Source organism: Zootoca vivipara, chromosome 7 (assembly GCF_963506605.1).
Source record: "Zootoca vivipara chromosome 7, rZooViv1.1, whole genome shotgun sequence".
In the NCBI taxonomy this organism is placed as follows: domain Eukaryota; kingdom Metazoa; phylum Chordata; class Lepidosauria; order Squamata; family Lacertidae; genus Zootoca; species Zootoca vivipara.
Window position 1 is genome coordinate 66,672,421 of NC_083282.1, and position 26,026 is coordinate 66,698,446.

Genomic DNA, 26,026 nt, shown 5'->3' on the forward strand with positions numbered 1-26,026 from the left:
GTTTTTAATGTTTGAAGTTTTATTCTGTTTTTAATCTGTTGGGAGCTGCCCAGAGTGACTGGTGAAACCCAGTCGGATGCCCGGGGTATAAATAAATCTTCTTCTTCTTCTTCTTCTTCTTCTTCTTCTTCTTCTTCTTCTTCTTCTTCTTCTTCTTCTTCTTCTTCTTCTTCTTCTTCTTCTTCTTCTTCTTCTCTAAACCCAAGTACTGAAAATTCATAGGAATAGGTTTGATCTGCTGATAAGGTGTGTGGTTTAAGTTTGGGTCAACAAATACCCAATCAAAATTTAGTTTGGCTTGAGTAAACTATTTGGTTGGACCTCCAAATCAAGTCCCATTCATTTTTCTTAGTTGCAGTCCAGAGACAACTGGAGCAAGTCAGGTTTCTTCAGATTGTGCCTTCTGGATGAAATCCTGTGTCATCACAGCCTACTCATCATACACCTGTCCAATAGGAAGAAAGGAGTTTCCGCCCCTATAGTTGAACAACATTGTTTTGGTTTAGGTGTTCCTCCCACCTACTGAGGGGAATCCTATCCCCACCCACAGTTTCTTCTTTATCTCCCTGTAAAGTATTTATAGAAATAAGTCCTTTCTCTCTCAAGTGCCCTTGCTCTAGGCTCTTTGCGTTCAGCGCATTCCCCTCTGATACTGAAGTTTTCACAGTTATTCTTCCAGGCTGTCGGGTCTGTTTTATGTTTTAATGGTTGATTCTCATGAGGGAAAGTGATGCGCTAGTTTTGCTGAACTGGTTGAAGTATGTCAGCCTGGGAGTCCCGGGAGGCAGTAGGTTTAGTTGTGTATATGAAAAGGAGATGAAAGCTTGAACCAACTGATGGAGTGAATGCTTACCGGTAGACACTTAACAGAGTTCATCCTTTACAGGGACCATCTTCATAATTCAGCCCATGGCCCAGGATGAGGCCATGGTGAGGTGACTGATTGTCAACAAGCCTCACTGAAATGAGCCAGAGCTTGAGAAAGAGCATTAATGTGCTCTTGTGCAGCTCCTGTTCATTTCAAAGTGATTTCTGTCCAAAGTGAGGATTTTGTGGTGGAGTGTGACAGTGCTAAGTTGTGTGTGTGTGTGTGTGTGTGTGTGTGGGGTGTCATATGGTTATTTCACTTTATGCCCCAAACTGTCTCAAGCCTGCTTTGATAGTGCCATACTTGCATAAAGAAGAGTATAATTCTTCAAAAGATTTGGTAAACCTTTCTTTTGGTGAAGCTATGTATGTGTAGATTCTTACTGGGTACCACAAATCCTTGTAAGGATTCTAGGAGCTCCCACTAAATATCCAGTTGCATTCATGAGGCATTTATTGTGGAAAAGGGTACGGTTGTGCAGGCTGGGGTAGTGTGACTTTTCGAAAATGTGACTTCTGAACCCACTCCTAAGGGAGCTTTGTTTACCTCTGCACCAACATGTGAAAGTAGTCTTGAGTAGTCTGGTCAATTTTTAATGAAATGGTGCTCAGAAAACCACTTAGGGAATTGATGGTGAAACCACAGAATAGAAAGCCACTGAATATGCAGATGTGGTGCCTGCTCTGGGCTGGAGGTTTTCCCCACATGCTTTAAAATGTGCATATGCACACACACTGAGCTGCATTTGATTGACCCATTGCACTAGAGCAGGGGTGGCCAACTCCCAAGAGACTGCGATCTAAAACTAAAAACTGGCAGTGATCTATCTCCTTTTGGGGGGTCAGGTCAAAGTTGTTGAGCTTTTTATAGGTAGGAGGAAGGCCCTATTTTTTGGAGGGGGTTTGGGTCAAAGTTGTTTGTACATCTTGCTAAGTGAAGTTAAGCAAAGCAGAGGCCACAGTCCAAAAGGCAAACAAGAGGTTAGCATCCTGGATGGGTCCAAGTAGCACCTTTATACTGGAAGGCAGGCAAGGCAGGCTTGAGTATTGCTACAACAACCAGCAAACCCAGACTGAACCAGAATTAAATCTCCCTCTCACCAGCTAGCCCCACTGCTGATGAGTGAAGCCTCTTACTTTTCAAGGGTTCCAATCTGTTTTAGGAGGTATTTAGGAGTGGCATGGGCAAGGTTGAGGTTTCCAAGCTGGAGTGCTTAGAGTCTGAGGAAGGTAATGGGACCTCTTCAGGCCACTGCCGTTATGGGCTCTTCTGGTGCTGGGACAACTGCCTGGGGAGGTAGGGATATTATAGGCTAATTCTGAGGGCAATTTAGGCTCCAAGGCCTATTTCCTTGAGGAGGAAAAGCACTGAACATGACTCTTGGAAGGCTAGGAATTCAGGCTCTTTTGCCTTTTCAAGCATGCTTGGTATCAGATGCAGCCTGGAGCCAGTCCACTTCTGGAAGAATAGATCCATTATTAACTATACCAGATGCATCGCTGCCCAGGACACTGCATGCTGGTAGTATTTTTGACTAAATCTGAACTGAAAGAACTTAGTGCACTAGAGCTGCTGAAGTATTCTGAAGCTTTTATTTCATATTACTTTGACAGAAGCAAACCTACTTTTAGCTACTCACAGGCTGCTCAATCTTCCCATTCCATTCCAGAACACTTGGAAAGGCTCCCATGAGGCCCTGGCATGCACCCACATAATTCTTTGGGTGGATCTTATTTGTTTTCCAGGATCAGGGAAGTACAACTTTGTGGCAATTGGCTCTGACGCTGGAAACACAGTTACTGGAGAAATGTTTCCTATTCTGGTACTTGATGTTTCTATACTCTTGAATGCCGCTGCCACAATGCCACATCCCTTGTGGATGTGCTTCAGCATATTTCTGTGGCCTAGAAAGGGTATATTGGCTGAGTACAGTACTCCAAAGGGACATAGGAAGCTGTCTTGTACTAAGCCAGGCCATTGATACATCTAGTTCAATATTGTCTTTGCTCACTGGCAGTTTCTCTTCAGGATTTCAGACCGGGCATTCCCAGTCCTACCTGAAGATGCTGGATGTTCAGCTTGTGACCTTTTGTATGCAAAGTTCTACCACTGAGCTATTGCCCATTGCTTGAGTTTATGTCAGTGGCATTCAAGGTGTCAAGTTGCTGTTTGGTATCTTTTGAATTCCCTTGGCGCCCTTAACCATACTTGTAAACACCACCTTCTTGGGGAAGTGACTCTTTTCCCAAGCCCTTCTCTTTTCACTGCTTCAGGGTGAAGACTTGTGGAAATTTATTAACATAACAGTTGTGGAGTTGATGGCTAGTCATCACAAATTTCTGTTTATGAGTTAGTAAATCTCCAGTTTGAACACCACCATCAGAATAATGCAGGAGCAGACGTGGCAAAATATAAAAAAAATGTAATAAAATAAAATAGAATAGGGATCAGCAACCTTTTAAGACCAGTGGGCACATTTTGAATTTTGAGGGAGTTCTGAGGGCGCCAGTCACAAAATGGCCACCACAGGACTATGGCATAACACAAAATGGCTGTTGGGGGACATGGCATAGCAGAAGATTAGAGAGTACAAACATTGTTAATTTCCTCTCTCCCACCCACCCTGACAATCTCATGGGAAAGCAGCTATGTCTTGGTGGTCCTGAAGAGCTATCAAAGGCACAAGAACACTGTTTTCCCAGTGCAAATCCTAAACCCATGCCTCAGCTGCCATCCTGCAACCACTTACCTAGGAGTAAGCCCCAAGAAATGAAAACAGATTTACTTTTGAAGTAGGCACGTACTGTATACCATTGTACTGAAGAGTTAACAGTTTCTCTGTGCTATCATTGACAATTATATAGCATGTCGTGGGACTTGATTTAAAAAAACAAAACAATTTTGTGTGTGATAAGCAGCTGTACAATATATTAAACCCAGTTCTTATTATAAGATGAGTTCCAAGAAAAATTCATGATCTTGAGCATTGCAGGTAAGATACTCAGGGGCAGGCAGAGGAAGGAAATAACTTTGTGATCCATAAGGGAAAGTCTTTATTCTCTACAGCACAATATTTATTTTCTGATTTGTCATGTATTTTTAATCATGGCTGTTAATGACTTTTAGCAGCCATTTTGGAGTCCATGTTTACAGTCTACTAGCTGGGACAGAGCAGCTGAGATTTTCTATTAATTTGGGGAACCAGGAGCCCTTTTGACGTTACTGTTGGTATCAAGTCAGAAGTAAGGCTGCTGCTGCAGGTATAAGGACAAATTCTCAGGGAGACAGCTCTTGGGCCTTGTGACTGGTGCTTTGTAGCTTTCCTCTTGCTGTGCAGTCTTTTATCCTAGAGTTTTATCCTAGAGTTGCTTTTGCTTCTAATCTCCTAGGGCTAATTAGTCGGATGGGCATTGCTTGGCTGCACTCTAGTTCTGGGTGGTCTTACACAGGGAATTCCCCCCCCCCAAACCCCCCATTTTGCCTGCAAATTGTGGCTTTTTATCTGTTAATCTCACTCATTGCTTGGTGCCTACATGTTCTGAATTATGTAGTGCAGACATCTAGAGGGATTTTTCTTAGTGCTGCAGTGGAAACATTTTCTGACATGCTCACAGTCCCATGTCAGGATTGCATTGGTTACTTCAATGCAGGTACAGTGGTGCCTCACAAGACGAATTTAATTCGTTCTGCGAGTCAATTCGTTCCGCGAAAAATTCATCTTGCGAATCGGTTTCTCATAGGAATGCACTGATTTTTTTTTAAATTAAATTTCAATGCATTCCTATGGGAAACCGCGATTTGCAAGATGAATTTTTTGCAAAACGAATTTGTCTTGCGAGTCACCATCAGATCGCAAGACGCATTCGTCTTGCGAAAAATTCGTCTTGCAGGGCATTCGTCTTGTGAGGTACCATTGTAATTGTTTTTAAAGCATTCACAAATCGCTTATTTATTTATTTTTACCCTCATAAATAGATGAAAAAGAAGTAATAGTAAACCAGTAGAATATTATTCTAATAATATGCTGTTATATAGAAGTACAGGGCAAAGCACTGTCCACATCCCTGGTAGTTTGGGTTGGAGGGAACTGAAGTTCATTCTCTTCTTCTTAACTCCTTCTCTTGCCCCTTCAGAATAGGGGTTTTTAAAAACTGATTCTCCATTGTAACCTCCCAACCCATATTTTATCTATCTACTTACCATATTTATAATCAGGCCTTTGGCTCATTAAACCATCTATGGCCTTTTAAACTGCGAGGGATATTGTTTTTGTTCATTAATCTACTGGTTTTACCTCATAAGAAATAGCTTTGTAAAAGGACACTGCTGTTCTGTTGGATCATACAGTAGTTTTTTTTGGGATTTTTAATGTGGTTTTTAAATAAACAAAAAAAAGAAGCTGCCTGAGGACTTTTTATAGTGGAGAAGCAGTGTAGAATATATAAACACACAGGTACCGTATTAACTGCCCTCCTCATTCCCTTATTGTCATATTCTTTTCTGAGGTCCATCACATACAAGCTTTGTAATGCTTGCCCTGTCCATTCTTTGACCATTGTACTTTCCTTCCTTAGGATGAGATTGAGGAATTGCGGGCTGAGATGCTGGAGATGAGAGACGTCTACATGGAAGAAGATGTCTACCAGCTACAGGAGCTCCGGCAGCAACTGGACCAAGCCAGTAAGACCTGCCGCATCTTGCAGTACCGTCTGCGAAAGGCAGAGCGGCGCAGCCTTCGTGTGGCACAGACTGGCCAGGTGGATGGAGAACTCATCCACGGCCTTGAACAAGACGTCAAGGTAAGCCTACAGTTACAAGAAAGAAGACATTTGAATGGTCCTGGGATTTTTAAAAAACCTGCTTTGTCCTGTTTCAGATTAATGGTCCATTGTGCTGTTTATTTTCACTACTGGTATCTCTCCAAGGTCTTGGGCAGAGGCCTTTCCTGACTCAAATACCAAAATCCTTTAACTTGGAGGTATTAGGGATTGAACGTTTGCTCTTCTACATGCAAAGCATGTGTTCCGCCAGTGCTGCGTAAGGCTCTATTTGGTGTGCATTTAAGTTGTGTTTTGCAAAAATAACTGCTTCGAAATGACTTGCTCGAAAATGGATCCGTTGCCATACTGACCTAGAGGAGAACTTTGAAGACTTGTGAAATGCTGCTGTTGGGTATTATAGCAATTTCCCAGAGGAAACCATGAAGCTTGGATTCCTTTACACAAACGTAGTCCACCTCTTACTAAGTCAATAAGGGCAAGCAAGATAATGGCAAGTAAAGACAAACAGAGATTGGAGTTGTAGTAGAGTAGACTCAATTCATCTATATGCCCTTTTGGATGTGAGTAAGAGGCAGCAGCAGATCAAGTCTTTTGTGTTTTAACGCTTCCATAATTTTACTGTGCAAACATTGAAATTCCCATTGGGGGTATCCTGAGAATCTCAGCTTTTGAAAGAAGCGTATTTCTGGCCCTTGTGACTGTGAAGATAGGCATGAAAGTGTGTGGGCAATGCTAAGTGAAATCTCAGAAGCCAAGTAGGTGGGGGAGAGGAAGGCCAGGGTTTCATTACCCGTCATGGCTTCATTCTCCTATGACCAACAGAAGCAGAATAGAAAATGCAAAGGAAGTAAATATATGCAAGTGATTGTTAATTTGCATAGATGCCATGGAATTGATCATTTTCTTGCAGAATTTGAATTACCTGTGGTTTGTTGGTTTGTTTTATTTTTTGCTGTTTTTGACGGTCCTGCACATATGCAATTCTGCGTAGGTTCTTTCTAGTTCAAGCCTTGGTGGCGAGAGTGAACTGTAGCTTGCTCTGCTTGAAATGATTCCTTTGAGGAGTAGGCACCCTTTAGCTTTTAATTGCTGTCTTATTTACTGTATAATTTTGAGTTGACCAATCCTACAGAGTTCCAGGTTTAAGCTGGTGTTGCATTGCACATAGTGCAGGCTGAAATGAAGAGAGAATCCGTCTCTCTGCCTTGCAGAACAGAGCCAGTGATGGAATCTATAGAATCCTGCACCTTTATCCCACACTTCCTTCATAGAGCTTAAGACCAAGCTAGATGTGACATTTGCTGTGTAATTGGTCTTTCTTGAACATATAACCAGCACAGGGGCTCCTGAGCCAGATTGGGGCCATGGCATGGTGGGAGAGGGGACTCTTTTCCCGTTTCCCTTTTATTCCTGCTGTTTTCCTGATTGGACTTGACTGCTATTTATCTGTACTGGGAAGAAAGCTCCCATCAGGATTCTGATCAGGACTGTAGGTTAACCCTGCTCCAATTCCTCATGCTGTTATTACAATCTGGCTCATCACATATTGCACACAACTTTTGTGTGCATTGTCATAGCTGCATATCCCTTTGAACCTGGGCTCCCCAAACAATTTTTAGCAACAGCTGGACTCCTTGATGTACTTCTGCTTCTACTTCATTCCCTTTTTCATTGCACAGGCACTAGGCTTCTTGTGATGTGCAGACCTGGGAAGGGTTAGTGATAAGGATATGCTTTCTTGTCAGCTCAGTTTACAGTCATGGGAACTAAGCAGCTGACCAAAGAGGCTGAGCCCCTTCCCTGAGCTGCCCAAGGGCCTTAGCTGGCTCTTGATGATTGCACAGGCCAGCTGGGTGGTGCATATGCTGCTTAGGCATGGCACTTTATTGGCATTGCACAGTAACACAATCTGCTTGAGGAATGCCTCCTTTCTTGCTGCCTCCAAGGCCTGTTCCATTGCTGTGGCCCTTTGAACAAAGCTGCATTGCCTAATGGCATAGGCCAGGGGTGAGGAACCTCAGGTCTGGGGGCCAAATACAGCCCTTCAAGCTTCTCTATCTGTTCCTTGAGCCCCTCCCTACACCATACTCCCCTCCCCCAAGCCATGCCATTCACTGGATGTACTTCATATTCTCATTAGGTGTTTTTTTCCTGATGTCAAAACAAAATTTAAAAAATCCTTCCAGTAGCACCTTAGAGACCAACTAAGTTTGTCATTGGTATGAGCTTTTGTGTGCATGCACACTTCTTCAGATACATGAAACCATGCACACGAAAACTCATACCAATGACAAACTTGGTCTCTAAGGTGCTACTGGAAGGATTTTTTTATTTTATTTTGTTTCGACTACATCAGACCAACACGGCTACCTACCTGTAACTTTTCCTGATGTGTCCTTGAACTCTGATAATGCCTCTCCCCTGCCTGGATGGAGGATAGAGAGAGGTTTGTGTGTGTGTAGAAACTAGCCTACTGTACATTTACATTTGTTGCTCCTCCCACTTTTGCCTCTGGCCCCACCCACCACTGTCACGAGGCCCCTGCAACATTGACCCAAAGGGATGTGACTCTTGGGTTGCATTCGACAGGGAGTGGAAGCACAAGCAGCTGGGGTACCAAAGGGCAGGATGAGGGAGTCTGTAAAATGTTTAGCCATGTCGACAGTGACTGGCATGGTGTGGATGAGGGAAGAAAGTACTGGGAAGGTTGTGCTCTTTGCGGGGGGGGGGGGGGGCATTTCCCCCATGATTAACAAAAGCAGAAATGTTAGCTCCAGAGCTCCAACCCTTTGGACATTCTCCAAGGGCAACTTGCATGAACATCCTAAGCAAATAGCACTGGCTAGCCTTATTACTGTCTAAGCAGTAGAATTCAATTCTTTGCAAATACTTTGTTCTCCCCCTTTCCAGTTAAAAATGAATCTACAAGTTCACCCACAGAGTTAGTTGTGCCACTGGCCCTTCCACGGGGCCTCTGTGTGAGTTCCCCTGTTGTGGTGCATAGACTTGAAAACAGGAGGCATTTAGCTGGTACAATTACCACCCCCTGCTTATTCTGGTCACATATTCTGTGGTCTTTTATCCTCTGGGCTCACAGTGAGAGAAGGAAGGCAGGTTCCCTGGCAGTATGCTGTGTGAGAATTTGGCCATCTCATGGCCCTACAGACCTGGCAATTTGAGAAGCAACCCTTGTGCTGTCAATCCACATGGGCAAGCCTTTCAACTGGGCAGAAGTCCCAGACTCTGTGCATGTTCCCCCTTTCTAGTTGACTGGAAAAAAGAGAGAGATATAGTAATAAAATGTAGAGGTGGTTTTTTACTTGCATAGAGACATGGCAGGCAAAGTATGCAGCTCTCTCTGTGCAATCAACTGTTGAACAATTTTAATTAACAAAATAGGTGTTTTTGAACCTACCCATCTGAGGAGAGAAGGACAATCAATGCCCGGCACTGCTTGCCATTTCCCTGCAGGGGCAGCTTTTACTTGTAACTCTTTCTGTAGCCAGCACCTGTGCTTGTATTTGGTCACGATGCACTGACAGTAAGTGCAGCAGCCTCTCCACTTACACTGGAATGCTGTTCTTCTTCAGCTACAAAACGCTTTTTCGTTGTTGCCGTACCTTTTATCCCAGCTCAGTAAAGCCTGGGATTGAGCCAAATGGAAGCTTTTAAACAAAGGACTGGACCTGCTGCCAAGTGCCCCAAGCACCAGAAAATGGCAGTTTCTGGAAATGAAGCATGCAACAAGCGACGGATGACAATCTCCACCCAAGCATCCATCGCTAACTGCTCTGTAATTAAGAGGATATGCTTGTGCAGTTGTTTAAAAGTCAATGTAGCTACCACCTGCACCTGCTGGGGTCCAACAGAATGTATTCTCATCATGATACATGCACTGGAATGAGGTAGTAGAAATCCTGCCCTACTAAACACTACTGTCCTCCCTGTTTCGATGGGGGTGCTACGTGTTGGCAATGCTCAGTCCTGTATGTCAATATCTGAGTCTGCAGTAGGATTCAAATTGGCAACTTGAGGAACGCAAGGTGAGGATTTAACCTGTATGCCACAACTCAGCTAGTTCAAAGAGAGAGAACTGCAGGGAACATGTCCTTAGAAGTTTATTTATACAAATAGGCCAAAGCAAGGCAGGCGTTACTGCCTGGTCATTGTAAAGGCTGCAGGTTTTGGGTTGCAGCCAACTGAGTAGACACATTGCAATCAATGGACCTAATTTATCCTTAATTTCAGTGGGTCTACTTATGGACGCAACCCATTTCTTTATAAAGGGCCAGCAGTTCTGGTCCAAACAGCTCCTTTCCATGCTTTCTGCCCCTGAGTATTTATATCACCATAGCTTTGAGAAGAGGCTAAAGCACATGGCTTTGATACTCTGGAATGAATGCGGCAGTCCTAACCGTTGATCCATACTGCTGGCAGGGATTAGAAATTGACACCACCAGCAGGGGAACTTGACCACCATGGAGGCCCTTTCTGTGCCCATGGAAATGATGGAGGAATATATGCTGCCACTGGTGTTCCTTCCAGTAGTAGCTGGAATAAAGCTCCCCAATGGGGGTGCTTCAATGATAGGGTGGAAGCAGAGCAATGGCTCCTCTGGATCCAAAGTCAGTCCAGTTCCTGGTGAGGGACCTTTTTGGGGCACATGTTACGAGTTGGTGCAACCAACATAGTTGGGAAAACTGCCTTCAAATTGTTCCTCCTGGCTAGCAGGAGCCAGTCAGGCTGCAAATGCCATGGAGAATTCCCTTGCTCCATGCCCCACCCCCCAGTTTGGGTTTCTGTCTTGGTGTGGGGAATGATAACATCTTGTTCCACAGCTTGTAGTTTTTTTAACACATGGTTCTTCAAAGCATTTGAACATATGTTTTGACTGTATGAAGCCACATGGTACTGAGACAGACCATCAGTGATCCATCTGGTCTAGTATGGTCTCCTCTGGCTGCGAGTGGCTCTCTGGGGTCTCCCCCATCACCTGCTACTTGATCCTTTTTAACTGGAGATGCCAAGGTTTGATCTTTGACCTTCTGCATGCAAACTATTAGTCATTCCAGAGCTTCTGAATGAGGACTAGGAGCACAGCCTACACCCCTGGAGGCAGAAAAATATCCCAGGTGCCCAAATGTTTAAGTGTAGCTGTTGAAATGGGTTTCCTCAGTCTCAGGCCAACACCCTGCCAATTATGTAATACAGAGCTACCTTATACTGAGCTAAAAGGTGACAAGGGGCACCCCTTTGCTCCCTCAGCAGGCTGTCTGGGGAGGGACAGATTGCTCTTGCCAGAGGTCTACAGGAACCTTATGAAATTGGGTTGAGAGCCACATGGAGACAGGTCAAGGGACACATGCACCTCCACCCACTATAGTGCATGATCTCCAGTTTTATGAGGGATGGGGAACCTACAGCTTTTCCAGATGTTGCTTGTCTGCAGCTCCCATCACTGCTGCCAGTTGGCTATGTGGGCTGGGACTGATGGGAGTCCCAACAACATCTGGAGGACCACAGGTTCCCCACCCCTGAGTTCCACGCATGCTGTGTTCATCTAGAGTGCGATGCTTCTTAAGCCTGGGGGCTGATTTCCTTAATTGGAAACATAGAAAAGTTACGAAAAGCGACATTATAATATGTAACCAAAGATGTTAAAAGTGTGAAAATACATTTAAATGTTAAAACCATGTTCACACTTTAAAAAAAGAATTAAAAAATAACATTTAAGAAAACACGTTCACATTCCAGATGTTAATTACACCAGCATTTGTATTTATACATTAGATAGCCATAATTAGTGATATACAAGCAGACTTCATCTCGGCTGCATCATCACATCAAAATGAGGATATGAGCGATGTTAGAACTTTTGATAGCCATAGCTATTGATTCATGAGCTGATACATGTTGTAGGAGTATATGTCGCAATTCCAGAGAAGAAGGTTGAGTTTTCAAAATGTAGCATTTATTTAGCCCTTCACCCTTTAGTTTCTTCCAAAGAGGTCATTGCATGGACTTGGCCCTCTTCTGAGCTAGATGTAGTGTGATAGTTGCCATATGCTTGTCACGGTGCATTTTTCTTGCTCTGCTCCTTCCCTGAACCCTGTAACAGCTGCCTCCTGGTTGCCTTGCCATTTGCTATGATCAAGTGTTTTCCTTGCAGGAGTAGGAAATAACTGGAACTCCCCACCCCCACCCCCAACCTTGATGGTGTTGCTGGAGCCTCTGGCTAAGCTGATTCCATGCTAGTAGCTGTACTGCCATTTGCCTCTTTCCTAGCTCAGTTTTCAGTTCCCATAGTCAGGATGCAACTGGGGATTTGTATAAATAAGTAAAAAATGTGGAACACAGGGTGACTTTTCTAGCATCAGCTGTGCACTGTAGGTCACTGCGTGCTTCTTTCCATAATCCATTGTAGCATTCTGCCTCTCCAACCTGCCCTGTCCATCACGATTGCCCTGGTAATGCCTCCGGTTTCTGTCCTTTGCCCTTCACATCTTTGTGGTGTAAAACCCATGCCAGTTTCCTGTCTAGCAGGGAGAAAGCCCTCTCTGCACATGTCAACTGAAGTTCCCCCTCCTGACACTTGAATATAACTGTAATGGCCTTCTCCAACCTTTGCAGTTTTTTTTACCATCATGCAAAAGAAACAAAGGAGGTCCTCTGTACAGCGAGGTAGTGCCCAGTATTAACTGTAAGCTTGCTGTGGAAAGACTCTCATTTCATTTTGGGGACATGTACCATTTGCAATGCGTGCTTCCCCTCCCCCCCAAAAAACAAACACCCAGATTGAGCTCAGCCAGAGACCTGTTCTTTGCACAGTACTGATTGGCTAACCCTTGTGTCAGTCTCAGAAATGCTATTCCTTTTCTTAGAATTGCAGTAAAAAAACAGTATAAGTGTAAGAAACCTCTGAAAGGTGGGGAGGGGAGTTAGAATCATAGAATCATAGAGTTGGAAGAGACCACAAGGGCCATCCAGTCCAACCCCCTGCCAAGCAGGAAACACCATCAAAGCATTACTGACAGATGGCTGTCAAGCCTCTGCTTAAAGACCTCCAAAGAAGGAGACTCCACCACACTCCTTGGCAGCAAATTCCACTGCCGAACAGCTCTTACTGTCAGGAAGTTCTTCCTAATGTTTAGGTGGAATTTTCTTTCTTGTAGTTTGAATCCATTGCTCCGTGTCCGCTTCTCTGGAGCAGCAGAAAACAACCTTTCTCCCTCCTCTATATGACATCCTTTTATATATTTGAACATGGTTATCATATCACCCCTTAACCTTCTCTTCTCCAGGCTAAACATACCCAGCTCCCTAAGCCGTTCCTCATAAGGCATTGTTTCCAGGCCTTTGACCATTTTGGTTGCCCTCTTCTGGACACGTTCCAGCTTATCAATATCCTTCTTGAACTGTGGTGCCCAGAACTGGACACAGTACTCCAGGTGAGGTCTGACCAGAGCAGAATACAGTGGTACTATTACTTCCCTTGATCTAGATGCTATACTCCTATTGAGTTGAAATATGGTGTGGAATAATTCAAATTTATGTTTTGTTTTTATTGTAAAATGAAAAAAAGATAAAGAAATTTAAATTTAAATTATTATTTTTTTAAAAAAGAAGAGGAGGCAATCAACATTCATTGGAAGGTATGTGTTTATAAGGGGTGAAGGCTGTGTGGGTGTGTGGAAAGCAGAACTCAACCCGCAGCTGGAAAACCCACGTATGTTTGCTGGTTTGGCTGCATACAGTCTAAAGTTTTATATAGACTCAGTGGTGTTTCCTAGAAATTCCCTACAGGGTAAAAAGGTAAAGGGACCCCTGACCATTAGGTCCAGTCGTGACCAACTCTGGGGTTGTGGAGCTCATCTTGCATTATTGGCCGAGGGAGCCGGCGTATAGCTTCCAAATCGTGGCCATCATGACAAAGCCACTTCTGACGAACCAGAGCAGCACACGGACACGCCGTTTACCTTCTTGCTGTACCGGTACCTATTTATCTACTTGCACTTTGGTGACCTTTCGAACTGTTAGGTTGGCAGGAGCTGGGACTCAGTAACAGGAGCTCACCCCGTCATGGGGATTCGAACTGCCGACCTTCAGATCAGCAAGCCCTAGGCTCTGTGGTTTAACCCACAGCGCCACCCGCGTCCCATTCCCTACAGGGTACCACTATTTTATTTGGGACCACACAGTGTGGAGGGTCTTGAAATTAGATAATGATGTTTTGCCACCTGGTCTCTCGGTTGCCCCCCCCCCCCCCGTGCAAAAGTTCCATTTTTTTTTGTAAAGTTAATTTCCTCCTTCCCACTGAAGCACCTCTCCTCTTTCCTTGGGCTGTGATAAAGGACTACCTATGACCCTAATTATCAGATAAAGCCATATTGTGAGAGCTTTATTGCAGAAGAGGTCAAGCCCAGAGTGTCCCTGGGGACCAGAATTCATTGCTTGGGATTTGCTGGAAAATGATGTTTGTGAACATAAGGCCATCAGGACTGTGGAACTACTTCCTGTGTCTACAGATGCATTAAGAGATATGCCCCATATTAAGAGTAATTCAGTGTTCCATGACTTCATGGAACAGACAGTAAAGCTCTACCATGCCCCATTTTTGACATTTTCGTTTGAAAGTCTGAATCCTGAGTCTCAAATAGTTTAGGTTCAGTATTAATTCAGTTTGTTCAACAGAGTCACATGAATTGTGTTCTTTCCCATTTTATAGCTTTGGCATTTGACTTACCCTTTCCCTCCTGAATGCTCTTCCTGGCTATACTTTGGTCGCACAATCTGAGTCTGACATGTCTTAAGTGCCAGTGGCAAAGCCTATTTGATGCTTCTGCACCTATGATAGAGAATTACGTGTTTTTTTTATATGCTCACATTACAGTAGGAGGTATGGCTGGTGCTACTGTAATTGCTAGACTACCCATTGCACAATTAATATTGACATTAGTGAACCTGTTTGTAACTTTAAAATTTGATGCATGCTCTTCAGTTCAATACATTTTTTTTTAAAAAAATCTTATCTTGGTTCAGTGGGGAAAGCTCCGAGAGGATATTGTAGCACCACCAACTTGTTGCCCCTTCTATGCCTGTGGATTCACATAGAATTATTAGGTGGTGACCTTGGTGCATCTGAAACTTGCTGATGTGCATCTAAACTCTGCCAGCCACCGCGGCGAACAAACTCAGAAGTGACTGGCATCTCGGTCTTGTATGTGACAGTTATTCCCTCTCCTGTAACCAGGGAAGCTGGCATTCAAAGCACCATTGGACATAAGATCATAGACATAAGGACATAGAACTTTTGTGAAAGTTCTGATTTTGGGGGGCTGTGCGGCAAAGCATACACCATAATGCCGCTGAATAACAAGAGGTGCATCGTTTACTACAAGGAAGAGGGAGTCAAGAGGTTGTGGTTTTCTCCATACTTCTGGTTTTTGTGCAAAGATGGCAAGATGTGCATATTCAGTGTAGGCACAGCTCTTGTGCTCCTTTACAAAGAGTTGCACAAATCCTTTTGGTATTGTCCAATAGGAGCACTTTTGCTTCCTTTTTCAGTGCATGTTTCTAATGTGCAAAGCCATGCTGTGTTCCCAAGATGGCTGCATCCTTCATTAAGAATAAAGTATTGGGCCACATAAGGGAAGGGAGGGACCTGCAAAATGTGTCTCTTGGTAACAGTTCATATCTTGAACATAATTATGCTGGTACAACTTGAATTAAAGGATTGAAAATGAAATCTCTGCAAAATGCTTAGCTACAATTTTATGCTGCAAGGCATAGCTCCTGCTTAAGCAATTTTGAATGTTGGCATGCATTTTGGAAGAAAATCTGTTTCTTTCTAAATAGATCAGGAAAGCCCAATACTAGTGAGCATTTTGGAACAGAGACACTCAGGTGGGATATATAGCTCTGATCAAAATAGAATCTAAAGCCCAATGTCAGTACTGCTGGTAATGTTAGCTTGTGCATCAAATCTGAGGACCAAACCTCATATTACTTTTTGCTGTGTTTATAGGTAGCCAAAGATGTCTCTGTGAGGCTCCATAATGAACTGGAGACAGTGGAGAAAAAACGGATTAAGCTGGAGGATGAGAATGAGGACTTGCGCCAACGGCTCATTGAGAGTGAGTTGGCTAAGCAGGTGCTGCAGAATGAGATGGATAAGCTACGGGAGGTAAGTACTATCCTAAGGGATTGCATTTCTGTCTTCTCTTTTCTCCCAAGGAGCTTTGATCAGTGTTCCAGCTTCACAGCAAGCCCACGAGTTATTTTAGGCCGAGAAGGAGTGACTTGCTCAAGGCATATAGAATCTACAACATTACATCTTCCCAGGTCTCCTGCTTACCTCTTTGCTACTAGTAAGTTGTGTTCTAAACATGTGTTGGGAAGTGGCTGAAACATGCAAAAGACATGAAATTGGATGACCATCAAGTTGCTTGCTTGTTAAGGCTCCCTAAGGCTGTTTCTCAAAATTTGCACACATCTACTGGCACAGTACAAAGATGTGTATATTTGGCTCCCCCCCCTTTTCTTTTACTTCTCTCCTACTCTTGGATTAGGGCAAAACTCCAGGGCAAAACCATTGAAGTTGAGGTTCTTTAGGAAGGGAGGGCTTCTCTTGGACTCTACATTATGAATCATTGGAATTGAATGGAAGCTGTAATTTCAATTCTGGGAAATCAAATGCAAGCAAAAGAGAACTACGTATCGTCAACCTTTCCTACAAAGTTGGGGGGAGAACAGAGCAAAATGGAGTATTGACCTGTGGTTGATGGTGGTTGAAAGCTGTGGAGCTTGAGGCTAGCCATTTAAAACACATTGTGGTCTTATCTTTTTCATGTCTGCCCTTTTGGTTCTTGCGTTTGCTGCCAGCAGCTAGAATGTGCCATATCCTTGCTTCCTCCAAGGGAAACTAGGTATAGTTTAGGCACTTCTCAAATCCATTTGATGACTTGCAGTCAAATGGGGTCATGGAAGTGTAGCTGTATGGATCTTAGACCACTAAGGATCTCCTTGGCATCAGGCTCTTCTGGTACCATTATGTTGTACAGTTCTAATGATGCTGTATGTAGGTACTTCACAGCAGGAAAGTGGCAGTGTAACATAAAATATTTGGGTTTTGCTGAAGTGCTACGGTAGCAAAGCTGACCAAACACGCATGTTCAATAGCTCCCTACAGGATTATCTTAAGGGAGAGCAACCAGTTCTTGGTGCTCACAAGGTTACAAAAAATGTCGTGTAGAATGGAACTGTGTGTGAGGTTAGGGCAGTAGGCCAAAAGGAATCTGGTTTCCAGTTGCAGTCACAGCAAGAGTTAAGTGTCTGCAACATGGAATTACCCTAGTTGGAGTCAGGCCAGGCAAACTCCCTTGCTTTACTATCCTGATTCATTCTGCATTAAAAAAAATACAATGGCCAGTTTTTTTAGCCTAAAGTTGACACACCTTGGTCTTTTTAGCCTAAAGTTGACACACCTTTTTCTATAAAACTAAACCCTTCCAGAGCAGTACTCCGTTGCACTTGCACTGCTGTTTCTGTGTGAACTTAAATCTTATAGCAAATAAAACTAACACATAGCAAATGCCCAGCCAGCCCTTCTGAATGTTGTAGGCTTTGATCCACTGGATCAAAGAGCATCTATGAATGGTTGCAATTGGAAAAAAAACCCAATGACTAAAATGTTTTGATTTAAAAGACAGTTAAATTGATCTTTTAATCTACTCCTTGATGATACCTGATGGGTGCTTATTTTTATATGTTTTGTTACAGATATTGTGTGTGTGTTTTTAAAATTCTATTTTCCCTCCCTGATTAATTGTGAGGGGTTATTGGGTTGTTCCTGTTTTTATTTCGATTATGTATTTTGTGTTTTTATATTGTGTTTTTATCCTGTGAACTGCCCTGAGACTTGTGGGTATAGGGCAGTATGCAAATATAATAATAATAATAATAATACCGGTAATAATAATAATAATAAATAGGCTTTCCTTTGCCCTGACTTAGAATTGCTGCTAATGGGCAGTTTGGTTCTACTGCGGTATCTTAACCTTCTCTCAAAGTCTTCAATTCTCTTTGCAGATACATGGGGGTTTGTCCTTAATCATCTGTATGGCTAACAGACTTGCAACAGGCTCTTATTGACAATTTCCAATATGCAATTATAAATGTGGGTATACAACCATATGAAGAAAGGTTGGTGTATGCATAGGGAACACACAGCCATTTCCTTGACCACAGCCATGATGACAGGCTGTTGGAACCCCTTTCCTACATTTTTAATTTTTTATTCCTGAAGTTCTGTATCCACTTGCACAGCTGTTTGGAGAAATGTTAGTGGGTGCAAATGGACCTGTAGATCCCTACAGTAATGCCTAGGACAAATTTCAGAACAGAGCAAATGGCCGCAAGGGCAGCTTAGAAGCCTCAGCCCTCCGTAACCATATTGGATAGGACTTGCAGCTTTTCGCTTTGCCTATTGTTCTCTAGGCAGCCTGTCTGCCCATCCACACAGCAGGCAGTACTAATGGGCATGAGATTGGTTTCTGAGCAGTCTGTGTGCATGATCTGAATAGCAAGTGAAAAGAAGTACAGTAGCTGTCAGTGGGAGATGAAGGCGAGGAGAGGGTTGTCCTGTGGCCAGCATGCCAGACTTGAGTCACATGATGTGTGTACACAGAGACCCGAACAGTTGGTGTTGCATACAGATGACTTGGATGGTGTGTGTGTACACAAACACACACAGAAACACACAGAGGGAGGGAGGGAGTGTAGTAGCAGTTTCGGTGTGAAGTGAAGGACTGGAACACATTGCAGTCCAGTTTTTCTTTCTGCTGCCATGCCTTCCTCTTCTTCCACCCCTGGAATATATCTTGAAAAATGAGAATGGAACTTGTTGGCTTTCTGGATCACGTTGGAAAGCTCTTCAGTAGGTCCCCCAAGGCACTGCTATAGCTCTAGAATGGTGTGAGGTCTTGTTTAAAAAGCATCTAATTGCTCAACGTGGGATATAATACTCCTAAGCATTGTGGCCGAAGCAAAGCCAGGAAACTGGAAGCGCAAGGCAAGAAGAGGAAGATCTCAAAATCCAAATTGCTGCTGAATGTCTGGTGCCTCCTTAGGATCGGGTGGAGTAAAGTGGAGCTTTATAATGCTGCTGGGCTTTTGCCAAGAGTGTTGTGTTAAGTTTCATACTTCTTAGTTAGCAGCCACAATACTAGGAGTATTATATCCCACATCGAGAATTTATATCTTGGAGAGAAGGCTATTGATTCTGTGGCATTCCAGAGCAGAACTGTATATCTTGCACCATTAGAATCCGTTTTGTATTCTAGGATGAGTGTTCCATAGTTCACAGACCAGGATGCTGCTAATACTCATTTTCCCCATGGAGCTCTGTTTTTGTAAGGATGTGCTGGTGCTGTGGGTGAATTGCCTTTTCCCGCCTGCTGTTGGTTAGCACCTCTTAACCATGTACAGTATTTACAGTTCTGTGTCTTGTCAACGGCTTCCTTGTGTGCACATGCTGAGATTGCATCTGGGGCTTGAAAGCAGTTCATTCTGAAACTGTTCATTCTGAATTACCAGTGTCTGTGCAGGCAAAATTGTAAGTCTCTATGGTCCATCTAGATCCTTTCCCCACCTCCATTTCTTAAATCCCCAAATTTATGAAAGGCAGTGCTTTTGTGTAAGATAGGCATGTCCAAAGTCCATTTTGGGGACCTAATCCGGCCCGTCGGTCGGTTTAATCCTGCTCCTGTGGCAGTTTATTTCCTGGGGTAAAATCCCCCCCCCCAAAACCATGACAACTTCAATCCTATAAAAAGGTCAACAACTTCAACCCTTAAAAAAAGCTAAAAACAACTTTGGGGTAAAATAATAAAAAAAGTTCAAAGGTCAACTCTGGTTGGCCCTTTGGGCAGCCCTCATGGCCCCTCACTTCATCAAATCTGGCCCTCTTTGAAAAAAGTTTGGACACGACTGGTCTAAGAGGTGGCCAACTAGCTGTCTCCATTGGCTCCAACCAGCTGTGCAGCTGTCTCCATTGACTACATATTCCATTGTTATTAATGCACTGTAAGGCTAGCTCTATATAACTTGGGGTTAGCACTCAAGAACTGGCACCTCTTGGGAAGACAAAGAGATTACTTTGCATCAGCTAGCTGCTATGTCTTTCAATGGAGGGAGAAGGGGGCCGATCCCTAGCCTGCTGGGGTCTTTGCAGGATTCAAGCCCAGGCACCAATTTCACCTTCTGTTTTCTTCCTTGCCAAGAGGCATTTGACTTAATATCTAATCACAGAATCCCTGTTTTGCAAAAACAAACATTCATCTTCAAAACAACACAAGATACACAAAATACACAGAAAAAAGATCATGTAGAAACACCCATACTTAATGAAAATGTTCAACACCATATGTCTTCAGGATCTTAAATCATGATTAAATCGTCGTCGTATAGTCGTTTAGTCGTGGCCGACTCTTCGTGACCCCATGGACCATAGCATGCCAAGCACTCCTGTCTTGCACTGCCTCCCGCAGTTTGGTCAAACTCATGTTCGTAGCTTCGAGAACACTGTCCAACCATCTTGTCCTCTGTCGTCCCCTTCTCCTAGTGCCCTCAATCTTTCCCAACATCAGGCTCTTTTCCAAGGATTCTTCTCTTCTCATGAGGTGGCCAAAGTATTGGAGCCTCAGCTTCACAATCTGTCCTTCCAGGGAGCACTCAGGGCTGATTTCCATAAGAATGGATAGGTTTGATCTTCTTGCAGTCCATGGGACTCTCAAGAGTCTCCTCCAGCACCATAATTCAAAAGCATCAATTCTTTGGCGATCAGCCTTCTTTATGGTCCAGCTCTCACTTCCATATATCATGATTAAATAGTCTTCTAGTTTTTACAGGTGACTCCTGTCTACCTCACTGCGGGTCTTTCCCCCCTGCCCCCCTTTACTGTAAAACATTTTCATGAAATTTTCTTTTAATGTGTAACAAGCAGTAAACTTGAGATATTTAGTCCATAATTTCCCCCACACGTCCATCTGAATGGTATAACCCAGGCATCCCCAAACTTCGGCCCTCCAGATGTTTTGGCCTACAACTCCCATGATCCCTAGCTAACAGGACCAGTGGTCAGGGAATATGGGAATTGTAGTCCAAAACATCTGGAGGGCCGAATTTTGGGGATGCCTGGTATAACCAAAGTCCTTGGACCATTTAATCATTGCTTCTTTAACTTCTTCCTCCTTTACTTCCCAATCTAGCAGGAATCTATACATTTTCAATAGCAATTTCTTTTTAGTTTGTATTAAATCTTTTTCCTGTCTTGGTGTTTCCGTCTCAAACCCTTTTCTTTTATCTAATTTAAGTATGTTGTTTATTTGATGGTACTGCAACCAACCCATAAAGTAATCCCTGATTCCTTTGAACTTTCTTAATTTCAATTGGTCTTCTTCTTCTTCTTCTTCTTCTTCTTCTTCTTCTTCTTCTTCTTCTTCTTCTTCTTCTTCTTCTTCTTCTTCTTCTTCTTCTTCTTCTTCTTCTCAGCTGTCCCAAGATTCTTGTGTTTCATTGGAAACAAGTTCTTTAAGACTCAAGCAGCCCCCTTCACATGTGTATTGCATGAAGGGTTCAGTTTGTCATATTTTTTATCAACTTGACCAAAGGGTGATCATTTATTTGAGTAGGCTCCCTTTTAAATCTTTGCAAACCTGTTACTTTTTAATGCATTCCATTTTCAGTGGGCAGGTAAGGCAGCTTCCTTTTTCAAATGCTGGTGGGTGCGGGGAAACTCCTTCTTCTAGGCCAGGGGTTCCCAACAAAATTTTATTGAGGACCCCTCATCGAGCCGCTATTGTGACAAGGACCCCCATTAATTCCTAATCCTAAAATTAAAAAGTGAGAGCCAAATTAAGAGTCTTTTTATATTTTATATTTTTACGTTTTTTACAGTTACAACAGAGTACTCCATAAGTATACAGTTAGTTTTAATTTTCAGTTCTTAATGAGATGAGTTAAATCTGTCCTTTGAGTCCATTATTTCTGAAATATTAGGTTCCAAACTTGAAACTTTCACTCTGAAATCCGACCGACATGAAATCCGACATGAAACACATGGAAGAAAATGCTTGCTCACACCGATATGTGGTTGCAAATGGAAGGATCTTTTTCATTGCCTTATCTCCAAGTTTCTTATAGTCCTTGCGGCATATAGCAGAACTACTGCCTCTATCTAATTCTAGTTTTGCGCTCATGCAGGAAGCGGCCAAAACAAAAAATCTGTTATCATACGAAATATATTTAATATATTTTTTATTCTAATAGGATCTTGAGGACCCCTCTGGCATAGCTCGCGGACCCCTGGGGGTCCCCGGACCACCTGTTGGGAACCACTGTTGTAGGCTTAGGGACTCAGCATTGAATCGTTTACATTTTTTTTAAAGTGCAGGCAGCACAAATATTTAGGTGATGGCAGTCGATGAAATCCAGCTGGCTTCCCTTAGGATATTCACACCTTTCAGCAGCCTATTTATACCATCATCCTTGGCAGTGGTTCCAAGTGTTCCACCGTTCTAGTCTGTTCTAAGAAGAAACCAGCTAGGTGTAAACTTGGAGCAGTTGCATTTCTTCAATACATGTTTGAGGTGGAGACCCCAGAGAACAATCGGTTGGGGGTCTATTGCCTACAGTGCAGCTTCAGTTATCCCATCCTTTGTCTTTTGCAGTTGCCTGTTAACCTACTGCACACTGGTGCTCAGGCACGCACAAACTACCTCTGGAAGGCTTCTGAGCAGTGGGAGGGGGCTTGCTCCTAAGGGGATTATGTGCTGATTATTCTCCAGCTGGAGGGAGCATCTCTGATAATTGGATAAGTGTTGGAAAGGCCAATTAATTGTCACGCGCACTGTTTGCACCTGTGGCTTCATTTGTCTTGCAGGGGGAGGGATTCAGAAAGACTTGTTTATGCTGGAGCCTGGAGGGCTCTGAAAGGGAGCTTATGTGTGTGTCTGGTTGCATCAACATGGTAGCAGTCACATTTAATCACATTTGTTAGCTTTTGCTATCGAATGTGCACAAACTGCAGCAAAAAAGGGGGGAGGGCATTGAAAACAGCAGGGCAGCCAAAGCAGTTATGAAACCAGCCAGACCCAGTCTGGCTTATGCTGGTGGCAGCCAAGTAAGCAACGCAAAGCTGGTCATGGGAATTGCTTGTTGTGATGACAGAGTGACCATAACTATTATATTGTCCTGCACTGCTGATGCAGCATGTCTATCAACAGGAAGTTCCCCTGGAAAAATGGGGGGGGGCATTTCCCTTTCTTATACCCCTCCCTCATTGTGGAAAACCAGTTATTTGCTCTGCACTTGTACATATTGTGATAAAACAAACATTGGACTCCGTCCTGACTCATAGCGATCCATGTCCTGTGCAAAAAACAAACAAACTTAACTTCATTCTGCAATTTATTTTGCGTTTGCACATTTCTCTCTTGCCTTTTTATTTTTTAAAAATTGCATCCTTGCACACAATCACTTGTTTGCATAATTTTTGCTTTTGGTAATCATGGTGAAGGTCACTAAAAACACGCCCCCTGACCACTGGAAATCCTCTGAGCCCTTCTTCTACTACCCTGTGCATCATTCGTACACTCTTTCAGCTTTTAAGAGCTAGGTATTCAGAATGCTGGGTTCTTTGTCGAACAAATAAACCATAAATACATGCATTTATATATTACTTATTTCATATAATTTATACACCGCTGGTTGTAAAAAACCAAAAAAACAAACTCAAGGCAGTTTACAGAAAAATATGACCACTGTATAATTACAAAATACCTGTAGCTCTGAGTGGAGACCACCAGAATGGGTTGCCATAATTTGTGGAGTGGAGTGGCGCTGTGGGCCTAGGGCTTGCCGATCAGAAGGTTGGAGGTTTGAATCCCTGCAACGGGGTGAGCTCCCATTGCTCGGTCCCTGCTCCTGCCAACCTAGCAGTTCAAAAGCATGTCAAAGTGCAAGTAGATAAATAGGTACCGCTACAGCGGGAAGGTAAATGGTGTTTCTGTGTGCTGCTCTGGTTCGCCAGAAGCGGCTTTGTCATGCTGGCCACATGACCTGGAAGCTGTACGCCGGCTCCCTCGGCCAATAATGTGAGATGAGTGCTGCAACCCCAGAGTCGGTCACGACTGGACCTAATGGTCAGGGGTCCCTTTACCTTTATAATTACAGAATACCTGTAGCTTTGAGTGGAGACCACCAGAATGGGTTGCCATAGTCTGTGGAGGCTGGAAGTGCTAAAACACTACAAGGAATTCTAGACTGCTGCAGAAGGGAGCCCCCAAAGCTGTCTGTCCAGCAAACAGAGCCAGCTAGCCTCTATCTCACAGGCAGCTTGCTGGGTGAAATTCATCACTGGCTTGTTCTTTTTTTGGCTTGTGTGGAAGGGTGGGAGCTGGAATGGCTGGCTCACCAACCTCATCAGGGATCATTTACTGCTGTGGTGCAAATGTGTTGGATTTCTACTGGAGATGGGATAAAGCAGCACTGTTTGGGTGCTGCTGTCTCCATATCCCTCCCTTGGACCTCCAGCTTGCTGTCTAGTAGGGTGTGCCAAGCCACTGAGAGAAGCTGTGGCTTTTGAAGAATAGGTTTGTCCTTAATAGGAGTGGCCTGGATCTCTGAGCACAAGCACCGGCTCACATTTCACAGCTACATTTCTTGGCTATGGAGCTGTAGCACCAGCTTTTGAATATTTTTGGCTCACTATATGTGGACAGAATGGCGTCCAAGGGGCATCATTCTGACCTGTGTTATGACTTTTATTGATGCGTATCTCTCTGCTTGGTTTACTGAACACTTTGTGGGAGTATTAGAGGGTGGGAGAGGCAGACCAGCTTTTCATTATAGCGAGCTTTTTAATAGCACTGGCTGCATTTCGTCTCTCCTGCAGAGTGAGGAGGTGCTTGTTAGAGGCAGAAGAGAGACGTAAATTAGGCAAGGGGAAACCTTTTATTGGCAAGTATTTACAAGATTTTGAGCTTCAAAAGCTGCAGCAAAAAACTACAATCTTACCTAGTAAGAGGGCATCAGATGTCTTATAAGGAAAGCTGTGCTGGATCAGGCCAATGACCTATCTAATCTAGCATCCTGTTCTCACAGTGGTTAACCAGGTGCCTGTGGGAAACCTTCAAGAAGGAACGGAGCACAGCAGCACTCTTCCCACTTATGATTTCCAATGACTTTGCACCCAGCAGCAGAGTTGGAAGATAGCCATTGTGGCTAGCAGTCATTGATAGCCCTATTCTCCATGACATTATAATCCTAATCAAAACCACAGCAAATTTGTGTGTTATTTCAGACTTGCTGGTGGGCGAATGAGGCTTGGTGAAGGCAGGGTACCTCTGCCCAATGAATCCCTGGCTGAGCTGGAATTTAAGCCCAGGTCTCCACACTCCCAAGGTAGTATCCCCTGTGACCACGTGGGCTTCTTCTCTGACACAAAGGATGGCAGATCCACTGAACCTACTTAATTGACTGCAACCCTATTAGGGTTTATTTTTGAGTAGACATGGTTCGGATTGTGCTGTCATCTGTTATGAGGATGCCAGGGCTGGGCTGTGGGCACCAGTGTGAGGGCAAGTCAAGTAAGAAGCCATAGACTTAGAGCAAATCAGAAGTTAAGACTGAAGAACAACCAAAGGAATGTGCCATTTCTCTCTGGTTTTCTGCCAAAAAGGCTGCAACCTGCAGTCCAGTGGTTCACCATATGGTACAGCCACCCCACAGATCCTAGCAGCTCCTGACAAAAGGAGGAGGGAGAGGAAATTCTGAATCAAGCACAGCCAATTTCTAAAGCCACTTTAAAATTGTACGATCCTTGTTCCTTCAGAATCTGAACATGCATGTTACCTTGCTGAATCAGACAAAGGCTGGGTATTAAGGCAAGCAGCTCTGCCGTTGTTTATTCCCAATCAGAGGAATTCTGAACATTCAACAACCAAGTGTGCCCCCTGCTACTTGGCACGGAATAATGATAGCTTTCATTACCGGATGTTACCAATTCCTATGCAACATTATGCAAACACAACAGTTGGATTCCAAATTGATGGCTTCATTGTCGTTGTCATCTTCCCAATTCAGTGTTCTACTGGGAGAGTGAATGGAATCTCTGAATACTTCTACCTATTTTTTTGTTGGAAGACTAAAATATAAGAATATTTAAAAGTTATGAATCTTTATTTGTTAACTGTACCTGGCAAATAAGGCATTCAAATGATTACTAGGCTACTGGGGCATTAATTCAACCCCCCCCCAAATAAAGTGGTTTAACTTGCTAATAGAAGGGAGGAGACCCTCGTTTGTGGGGAGCATAGTG

The 26,026-nt window shown here is 43.6% G+C and overlaps 1 protein-coding gene across 5 annotated transcripts in view; it reads left to right on the plus strand.

Annotated features, from left to right (window-relative positions):
• The window catches only part of MTCL2 (microtubule crosslinking factor 2), a 90,112-nt gene that overhangs the window by 22,625 nt on the left and 41,461 nt on the right, over nt 1-26,026 (plus strand). For all 5 annotated transcript variants that reach the window (XM_035122435.2, XM_035122433.2, XM_035122434.2 and 2 more), the window contains exons 2-3: nt 5,443-5,667; nt 15,674-15,832. In XM_035122435.2, coding sequence (XP_034978326.2) covers nt 5,443-5,667; nt 15,674-15,832 — 384 coding nt within the window. The remainder of the gene's footprint in view (nt 1-5,442; nt 5,668-15,673; nt 15,833-26,026) is intronic.